This window comes from Gavialis gangeticus, unplaced genomic scaffold (assembly GCF_001723915.1).
Source record: "Gavialis gangeticus isolate Ggan-Ray unplaced genomic scaffold, GavGan_comp1, whole genome shotgun sequence".
Lineage (NCBI taxonomy): Eukaryota > Metazoa > Chordata > Crocodylia > Gavialidae > Gavialis > Gavialis gangeticus.
Window position 1 is genome coordinate 106287742 of NW_017729031.1, and position 10282 is coordinate 106298023.

The 10282-nt window shown below is 44.0% G+C and overlaps 1 protein-coding gene across 1 annotated transcript in view; it reads right to left on the bottom strand.

The window, feature by feature from the left end:
- CDK15 (cyclin dependent kinase 15) overlaps positions 1-10282 on the bottom strand; it is a 98484-nt gene that overhangs the window by 17707 nt on the left and 70495 nt on the right. The window contains exon 10 of the mRNA XM_019523512.1: positions 7445-7508. Within this exon, the coding sequence (XP_019379057.1) occupies positions 7445-7508 (64 nt within the window). The remainder of the gene's footprint in view (positions 1-7444; positions 7509-10282) is intronic.

Genomic DNA, 10282 nt, shown 5'->3' on the forward strand with positions numbered 1-10282 from the left:
GCAGAGGGTAGGTTTAGGTTAGACATCAGAAGGCACTATTTCACGGTCAGGGCGGCTAGGGTCTGGAACCAACTTCCAAGGGAGGTGGTGCAGGCTCCTACCCTGGGGGTTTTTAAGAAGAGGTTAGATGAACACCTTGCTGGGGTCGTTTGACCCCAGTACTCTTTCCTGCCATGGCAGGGGGTCGGACTAGATGATCTGCTCAGGTCCCTTCCGACCCTAGAAACTATGAAACTATGAAACTACTTCAGAAAGTGCTACCTCCAAGTGCTAATGAAGCCATTATTAGTAAATGCCAATGCGAGTTTATTATACAAACTTTCCCATCCAGACCTGGAGAACTTTCTTGCTTTCTGCAAAGAAAATTCAGGCTCATTAAAGAGCTGCTGTGTATATGCCTATACATGCACCCCTATCTGGAGCAAATTTGCTAACAATGGGCACATCCCCACGAACACAGCCATGTGGTTTGTGGTGCCACAAAGCCATTTAAGGTGTCACAAACCGCACATGGTGCATGTGCACCTGTTCACCATGCTGCTAATTTGCAGTGCAGTGGCTTTTTTTTTTTTACACTGAGAGATCCCAGTGTAAAAAAAATGCCACTAAAAAAAGTGGCGTAGTACATGTGGCAGCAGTGTGCACCACCAGAAACCAGAGCCTGGCTGGTCAGAGCCACACTAGCTGCTAGCCAGGCTCCCAGCGGCTGGCTTGGTGCCCCTGCTACCCGAGGAGGTCCCCAGGACCCCAGGTAAGGCTGCTGGGACCAGCACACTTACTGGCCTCATCCTCCCTTACCCTACCCAGGTCACTTTGCCACATGCCGGAGTGCGCATGCAGAGGCATGCCTGGGGGACAAACTGCAGCGGCACAAATATGTGCCGCTGCTATTTGTCTTGTGGGAAACTCATACCGCAATGGAAGCAGTTTAGTCCAGGGCTGCTCCTGCCTCCCTGCCCTGCTGTACCCCCCTGCAGTAACCAGGGGGAGCTCCAGGCTCTCCCGAGTGCCAGCTCTGGGTTGGCAGGGGGCACAGGGATCAGGCCTGTGCTCTGGGGAACAAGGGGTAGCTGTCGGGAGTGGAGGACAGCTCCTAGTCGTAAGGAGCTTGGGATCAAGGCTCAGTAGGACTGGCTTGGAGCAATGCACCGTACCCAAAGCAGCACTAGGACTGGGGGGAGATAGGGGAGGGGAAAGCAGTGCTGGGACTGGGGGGATGTGGGGAGGGAACCAGTAGCGCCAGGGACTGGGAGGCTGGAGCTGCGAGGGGGAAGCAGTGCCAACTGATGCTGCTTCTGCTTCACGTTCCCCTCCCCCCCACCACTTCCCCCTCATGTCTCTGCCTGGTCCCAGTGCTGCTTAGCTCCTGACTCCCCCTGGGAATGGGTGGGGAGTGGGAGACAACTAGAGTGTGCGCTCCATGGGAACAGGTGAGCTCTCTGTCCCCTCAGTCCTGTGCAGTGCATGCCGCAGTCAGCTCCCACTCTCCGCCTGTGTTTGGAGGAGCCAGGAGCTGACAAGATCTGGGACTGGGGACAGAGAGCTCAGCTACCTAGGCTGACCAGAAGGAAGTTGTTCCCGGTCAGTGTCTACATGTGTGCTACTGTGCAGTAGCCAAAGCACCGTTAATCTAGTACCTGTCTTTGCTGGTACTAGCTAACAGTGCATTAGCCTAATTTACTGCACAGTAAGTCCCAAGCATGTGTAGACACTGACACTTTACTGTGCGGTAGATTAGTATAAGAAGCAGTAAAGAGTTTTGTGTAGATGCACCTTTTGTTTTCAAAAGCTTGTCTAACATCTCTTCCAACTATAAAACTGATCCAATAAAAGATATCACCAAAATAACCCCTGGCTTGTTGCATATGTCCTAGACCATCACGGTTGCCAAACTCCAACCTTAATGCAAGTTTTGACAGGATTTATTACTGTTTTAGTACCAGCGTGCTGGAAATATCTTCATAGGAGTGAGCATTTTTAAAATGCACTGGTTGGATCTGGTGTGCAAGGACAGTCTGTGGGGCTGGTTTAGCATGGATGCCGCACACAGTATACACCCATAACCAAGTCTCTGTGCTGCATCTAGTGCCTGTGGCACTGGTCCAACCCTGCACACAGCATGTGCCAGACTGGTTCCACTCACTGCCAGGCTGCCACATGCTGCATGCGGTGCACAGTGTCGGTATGAGACCCATGAGCTGGATTTTAGACCCCTAGTCTACTCAATAAAGTCCCAGTCTGCCCTGCACTCTGCCTAACTTTAGACTCACACAGGCTAACTACTTCTCACTATTGTTAGTTCCTAGTGTCCTCAGGGCTTGTCTCCACAGGGATAATCAGGAATATTTATCCAAATGAACTAAAGATGGAAATTTACACTGAAATAATTAAACTGCACTGTCTACACCGGTGTCTAATGCAGTTTAATTTACTTTAAAAATTAGTTCAGATTAACTTTCCTCAACTGTCCCCATGTAGACAAACCAACATAAACTACTGATACCCTATTGTTTAGAGCACAGTACAAACACCCAGGTAAATATGTTCTCAGAGTTGAAGACTAAGACAGATCTAAAAATGTAAAGCAATACAGACAGACACTGATTGAAGGTGAAAGATAAAAAAATGCAAAGATATTTGGACCCCCATTATCAACAAATTAGATAAAATACTGATCAAATAATATATGATGAAGATCTATCTAAACTATAATGGTACCCTGTATGGTTGATTGATTTATTTAACGATGGGTGCAGATCTTACACACTAGAGATTTGATTATTTTCTGTGATGGTACAATACATTGAATGCTAATTAGAAAATAGCTCCCTATTTGAAAACTAAGGTGGAGGTGGCTTATGAACTGACAATGAGGCAGGCAAATGGAAAGGACAAATGTAAAATGAGTAAACATTCCCAATTTATATCGTGGGAAAATCATACCAGTACTGCTACGTGAAGGTGATATGTCTGCAGATGTCCACAAGGAAACATTTCCCTCTGATCAGTGAAACGGATTGTGCAGCAGGACAAAATTGGGACTCTGTCTGTGTGACCTCCATTAGATTACAGTACATAACCAATACCAGACAGAAAGGAAGCCTCCCTGGAGGTTGGCCACACTGCATCGTAGGGCTGTTATATATTTGGGACCAAAGCCACCTGTAGTTTATTATGACAATAAAGATTTCCATCATTTCAGGATTCAATTTCTTTCTATTCCATAGAGATCTCTTGTTAAATGAAGCATCAGCATAAAAAAGTGAAATAAAGATAAAGAAATAAACATGCTGAGAGCTCAGACTTCGTATGTACTCTGAAAAATGTCATTTGACATTGGTGTTTCAATGCTTGTTGCTTCTTGCTTCCACCTGCTGGTGGAAACTTGAAAAGCAAGACATGCTAAAAGCCTCTACATTTGGAGGAGGAAAGGCTCATTTCTGGAAGCTTTTCTAAAGCCTGCAGACATTTGAGAAATTATGCCATTGTGCTCTTTTGACTTAAAGTTAATTGTTACATGTGAAGAACTCTCTTGTAAAGTTCAGCCCTCATAAACAAAGTTACACAAACTAATGAAGACAACACTGTATATTTTCTGGCAGCCCGTGCAATAAATCAAGGAGGATTTAAGACATATAGAGTTACAGACAAGTTGTAAAAATGTATAAACCACTCTCTTTCCTTTGGAAGTCAGGTGTCAAAGGGAAGAGATGTGAAAAACTCAGTGCATCATGCACTCTTTTCCAATTTGGCAAAATCTTTGGCTAATGCTATGTGCTCTGACTCCTAATCCTTTCCTGCCCTTGACCCCTGCTGTCTAGATTCAAACTTGTAACCATTAGTGGAGCAGGATCAAGACGCTGGCTTTCCGATGCCACAACTGAGGTTTAAAAGGGATTTAAACTCTCTGCTTTTCAGCCTGGTAAAATGAACACAGCAGTAGATTAATGCAAGGATTTGTGCTTACACAGCATGAGAGCTTTCAAAAATAATGTTAACAAAGCTACAAGTGCCTCTCAGAGAGTAATCAAAACAAGAGAGGTCAGAACCAACAAACAGATGAGTGCAGGGCAAAGTCTGGCCAGTGCTATTGTAGGTACAGGGGCTTCTATGTGGCCAAGAAGGAGCTTTATACACCTTCTGCGTGCTGCAGGGACCAGTTTTGTACCAGTGCAAGTATAGTCAGAATAAAGACATAACTGCTAGATCCACTGCTGTGTGTATTCACTAGCTAATGTCCCTGGGAAGGGAGAATACAAGACTGTGGACATTGCTGCTGTCTAGGGACAGTTGTGCAGCCTGAAGGAGGATCTCTTGCCCAGCCTTTCTGCTTGCTTGTGTTTGGACAGGGATTGAGGTTTTGGTGCACGAGACAATTGTGTTGAATTTATGTAGGAAAAGAACAGGGTTTTCTTTAAGGGAGGGTCCAGTTTAGAATTGCTTTGAAAGGAGCACATTTCTCCCTTGGAAAGGATACTGCATTGAAGGCAGGGTGCTATCTTTGTGGTGAAGCCACTTCTGCTCTGCCTATGGGCAGGAACCTTATCTCCTGGGCCCCCATGCAACTTGCTTCCCCCTTGTTCAAGGCCGGCAGCAAAACACATTTAAGTCCAGAGCAGTCAGACAAACCTCTAAAGGTTTAGAACTGCTGTTTCAAAAGATTTCTACAGACATGCCAATCCATAAGCCCTTTTAGGGCTGATCCTAGACTACTGAATCCAGTGGGAGTTCTGTCATTAACTTCAATGAAAGACGGGTTGCACTCTTGGTGCTTTGTTTATTGCTGCATTTCTTCTTTGCCTTAGGCAAGAACCTATTTGTTTGTTACCTGTGCTTACTGTGCAGTGCTGGGAACATTGCTGGGGCTAGCTAAAACCATTTTGCCATTTAGATTTGGGCAACCACTCAGAACTTTGTTTGGTTATTTAAACGATCCCAGCACAACTAGGCTGGAAATAATCTCAAGAGAAAAGGTTCTTTGGTAGGATCTCTCCATAGGATGAGCATATTGCAGGGACAGCAGTACTTTTGCTTCAGGCAGGAAATTTGAAGTGCAGAGGAGCATGCAAATGGAAAATACACTTAAACAATGAGATATTTTCATACTACTTCCTCCCCTCTCCCCAACCTCATCAGAAACAGTTTGATTCAGTTCTGGGTAGGGCAAATGCCTGGCTTTATTCTTATTTTATCCAAACCGATTCATATATTCCTGATTTTGAGGCAAACACCATCTCTGGTTTACAGCTAGAGCAGCTGCGGTGGTTGCTAGAGCCATTCCAGTGACCTCTACGGAGCGGGAAGGAATGCTTCTCCCCAGTTCACATCATAGTGGCTTCAGCATCTCACCCTGGACTGAAGCAGCACTCCTCCTTTCCTCCTTCGAGGACACTTCTATGGGGATATGCCCACCAGCCCGTTCCCCTCCTTTGCCTCACCCACAAAAGCACTCAACTTTGTAGGCTCCTATGGAGCTATGCTTTATGGCAGAGTAGAGCTCAACTCTGCCCACATGGATTTCTAGAGCATGCCTATCCTAATGAAATTTTCTAATTGATTAAAACCAATCCAGTGACTGTGGTCATACAACCAAGTACAACTACTTAAGGTGGCCTGGTTTGTTCTTTACCAAACAAACTCCAAGATCACCTAGAATCGTGTCATCCCTTCCTCTCCTACAGTGGAGCTGTATCAGTTCTGCTGCCATTAGTGTCCTCTATAACTACAGAAGGCATAATTTGGGCGCATCAGTTTGGTCAGGGTGGAGTCCAAGCTAGTGCTAAATCTTAGAAGTACTTTTACTTGCAAGTAGGTCTAAATATACCAGCCTGTGGCCACCTCCACACAAGCGTGGGCATTTGGTTCCTCAGGGACAACTAGCAGTGGCACACCTGTGCCACGCACCCTCTGATGTGCAGCAGGTTACCCTGGGTGGGGGAGTGGGCTGACCCCAGCAGCCTTATTTGGGATCCTAGTGGCCTCCTGGGGTTGCAGCAGCAGCAATCCTGTTGCTTGGAGCCTGGCTGGCAACCAGAGCATGGCTCCAGCTGGCCAGGCTCTGGTTTTGGGTGGCATGTAATGTCCCCATGTGCGCCACCCTGCTTTTTTATTGCACAGGAACTCCTGGGGTCAAAAACCTCCAGTGCGAACGATTGACTGCGTGGTATGTGGTACTACAGATATGTCTGCAGTGCCACATATCACATAGCCATGCTCATCTGGATGTGGCCTGTTTGTTGCATTTTCATCAGAAAATACTTTGGGATTAGATTGTGCCATCTGTATTTATTTGAGTATATCCCTACTCCACAAGTAGTCTGGGACAATCACCCCAAGCCAACCCTTAATGAGGAAAACAGCTCTTTTCCTCCCCCAGTGTGCTCTGCTCTGCTCCCTCTTTATCCAAACTAACTTACTGCTGATGGCAGGATGGCAGCACATTCCCATTTCACGCCAGCTTGATTAATGTGTCTCAGTTATTTGTGTGAAAGATTCCAAGCCTTCAGAATGTGAGACCAAGTTATTGTTCAGCCAATCACAGTTAGCATGTGAAAATGGGGGATGTTTAGTGTTCATGCACCAGATTCAAAGGAGGGGCATCTTGGAATGGGTCACACAGCAACACCCACTTCTTTGAACGGGTGTTACTATGCTCTACTAAACCTGTAAAACTCTGATTCGAACCTCTTCTTTTCTCTCCCCCTCTTATTTTTTCTAGATAGATTCCCCCTCCCACCTTTCAGGGTGAGAATGAGAGAGACTGGCTAAGTCTGTAGATGGATGGATTTCACGTTTCAGGGTTTTTAATATTTCACTTTTATATTTCTCTTAGAGAATGATCCTGCTGAGAGGCTAAGAATTGGTGCTCATCATTTCCCCCTCACTGACACTTGGATATATTGCTCTGAAAGATATCCCAGGAGAAAACATTAAACAAAACAAAAAAAACAAAAAAAAAGCAAGTGAGAGAGCCTGCTTTTCAAAGCATATTTCTCAACCTGCCCACATCAAAATAAGAGACAACTGGCCCTTTGAAGTTCAGGACACAGACTTCTCAACCAGCCTGCATTAAAATAAAAGAAACCAGCTTTATAAATCACACAGACGTCTCACCTTGCCCACTTCAAAATATGGGGCAATGACCTTTAAAAATTGGGCGTAAAGGCCTCATAGGTCATCTGTAAAAAAATAAATAGCGCAGATAAACCATACCCCCAGGTACCTCTCAACTTCTCCAGGGAAAAATAGGAGATGCTGGCCCTTTAAGCTGAAGGGCTGAGACTGACTTAACACTTCAGACAACAAAATGCTAAATCAATCTAATGTAGATCTATTTTTAGGGATTCCCTAGAGCCTAGAACAAGGTCCCTTGGTATTTGTATAGCACAGCATTTTTAAATGAAGAGTACAACTGATTCAGGAGTAACACTTAATGAGATCATACCTGGCTTATAGTTGGGAAGCTTGGAAAGTCCTGGCCATGTGCCCTCACTTGGGACCCCCAATACCTGTGCAAAACAAGAGAGGGAGAGAGAGAGAGAGAGATAACAGAAATAAATGTTGTTTGCAAGTACCTCCATACAGTAGGTGCATCCAATTTAGACTTCAGTTAACTGGTTGTGAATCCACAGCAATGCCTTGAAAATCAGTCACAATGCCTGGATATGTACCAACATTAAAACATTGGAACCTGGTTCTGTGTGTAAAGGACAGAGATTGTTTAGTACTGTTGATTTTCTAATGAAAAGGGACCTTCCAAACCTTAATGTCACTGCTGCTGGGAATGTCAGCATACATATGCAGCTGCACTGACAGATGTCATTTGCACTGTATTTCCAATAACAGGGTCACATTGTACAGACTTGTTTACAGCTAAAGGTGTCCCCCTAGGCCCTAGATTGCACTGATGAGTGATTGTCTCCAGTTGTACTCGCACCACATGATATGCACTCAGTGGCTGCACACTGTCACTGGGATAGAGACCCCTGCTGTTTTGAGATGAAAAAGAAAAGATGGTAAAGAGAGCAACTGACAGGTGCTAAAAATAATTCAGGGCCCAGTTCTGAGAGTGGCTGAGCCTCAATTACACCTCTTGCCTTGAATTATGAATCTTTATGTGGCTCAGTACCCTTCAGGAAAGTGTCCCTAAAGTTTGCTTTTGCTGCTGAAGACTATGGATTTGAGCACATCTATGTACATATTCTGTTTGAAATAGCAGCTGTTTAGTGTGAAGATTATTATTTGTTACATGCAAAAAGTACTGTGTCTAATTCTGTTAATGTGCTATGCTAAACAAGTAAAGTCCATGCCCAGGAGTGTTTAGAATATGACACAAAATAATAAAACAATACTGCCAAACCCCCAGGGTTCAAAAAATTAGGATTCATGCCCCCAAAGAATCATGAGATTGCCATAAAGATCACAAGGCCATAATCTTTAAATTATATTTGTATTAGGTTTTATTTTTTCCCTATAACTATATGATCTAGAAATGTACTTTTTTTTAATGAAAGTTGCTATTCTCATGTAATAATTAGACAACAGGAGCTAGAGCTTTAAGAAAAATATTAAGTGTTGCAAGATTTGGAGTAAAATTGTGGTGGTTGGAAATTCTGTCAAATACAACACAAGCAGAAAAAGTCCAGAATATGATTGATACAGGTAGCAGATCTCTGGTAAGCTGATTTGCATTTTTAATTTGTATTTTGGGAACCCTAAAACAGCAGTGATGACAGTTACTATAATCTGCAAGTTGGAAACAGCAGCTAGAAGAATAGATTTGCGTGAGGCTATTTCAATTCATGGATAGTGTGCTTGTAACACAGATAGGACCCATAACTATAGTTTGTCACAGAACAAATCACTGAAGTGCAAACCCCTACATTCCCTTGTGGGAACAGAACACTTGGAATTTGAACCTAGAATTACATAGTAGTCTTTTATCTCTGTAACAGGTTGCATCAAAACACTGGATCTGAAATCCCCCAAATATGGAGTGTTTAAAATCTAGGTGGACATTTTGAAGCATGGTTGCTGCTGTAATTCGGGCCCTAATTTTTCCAGAGGCTAAGTATCCCTTGTGGGTAACAAGGCACTTTTAATTCCTATGATGTAAATGCTGCTTGAGAGTATTTAGAACCTGGCTGAACTGGACTCAATGATGTGAATATACCTTTAAGCACTTCACTGTGTAAGGATGGATTGGGTGTAAGCACATGTTTAGCTGAATTTCTGCCTAATTTGGAGCCCAGAATATCCACATATAATACCAACTGGCACAGCTGGTTCCAAGCCATGAGATTTGGGTCCAGTTTCTAGTATGTGGATCTACAACGGTAGGGGCTGCATTTAGTTAATTAAACAAATGCACTCTGGCGATTACCGTCTACATGTCCTCTCTACAAACTTCAAAACCAGTTTTAACAAATCCCTGGGTCAAATCAAGACACTGCATTGTGCCTTACAGATATAGCCTACATGTCATGTGGGAATAGCAGCACTTCAGTTTTGACCAACAACAGGTTGAATTACGGCACTCAGCTGAACAGAATTCTTCATACTTTCACCTGCTCTCCCAAATAGAAACCACCCATGTATCCTAAAACCAGTCTGACTGACATCTAGCTCCTGTCAAAGAGCTACAGAATCTGAAACCCTTTTTTAATCTCCACACCTGTTGTATGTTTAATTCAACTCCAACCTAAAAAACAGTAATGGAAAGTGAAGCCCTAGGCTAATAAAGAAGGTATAACTAGGGACCTACCTAAATTGTGGCAAGAGGAAGGGATTCTTGCAGGTTGCTGATTTCATCATCTTTTTGTGGTGAGCTCCCCCTTGCTGCTGATTGGCCAAGGGCCCCAGTGGCCCTACCCCTCACTACTGATTGGCCAAGAGGCCAATCGCTTATCTTCAGAGTGCAGCATTGTGCCAGCATTGCATCTCACTTCTTGAAAGATGGTGTCAAAACCTTTTCACTTTCCTGACTGGTGCATTCGATTGGTCTTCATCATTATTAACTCAGTCTCTCTGCAGTTCTCTAGTCATGTGCTGTATGGCTGCAGGAGTTGCCGCATTTTCTTTGTATTCTGGTAAGCTTTATTTGGCTGGGGAGGAAATTCTATGCAAAGTTGTGGGAAATACTATTTCTTGTGGTGATTGCAGAAACTGCCATTTTTTGTAGTTTCTGCACAAATTGTGAAACCACAATTTAAGTAGTTTTCTAATTATAAGTCTGAATCCTATGTTTTTCGGTTACAATATATATAAATGATTGTGTGTGTGT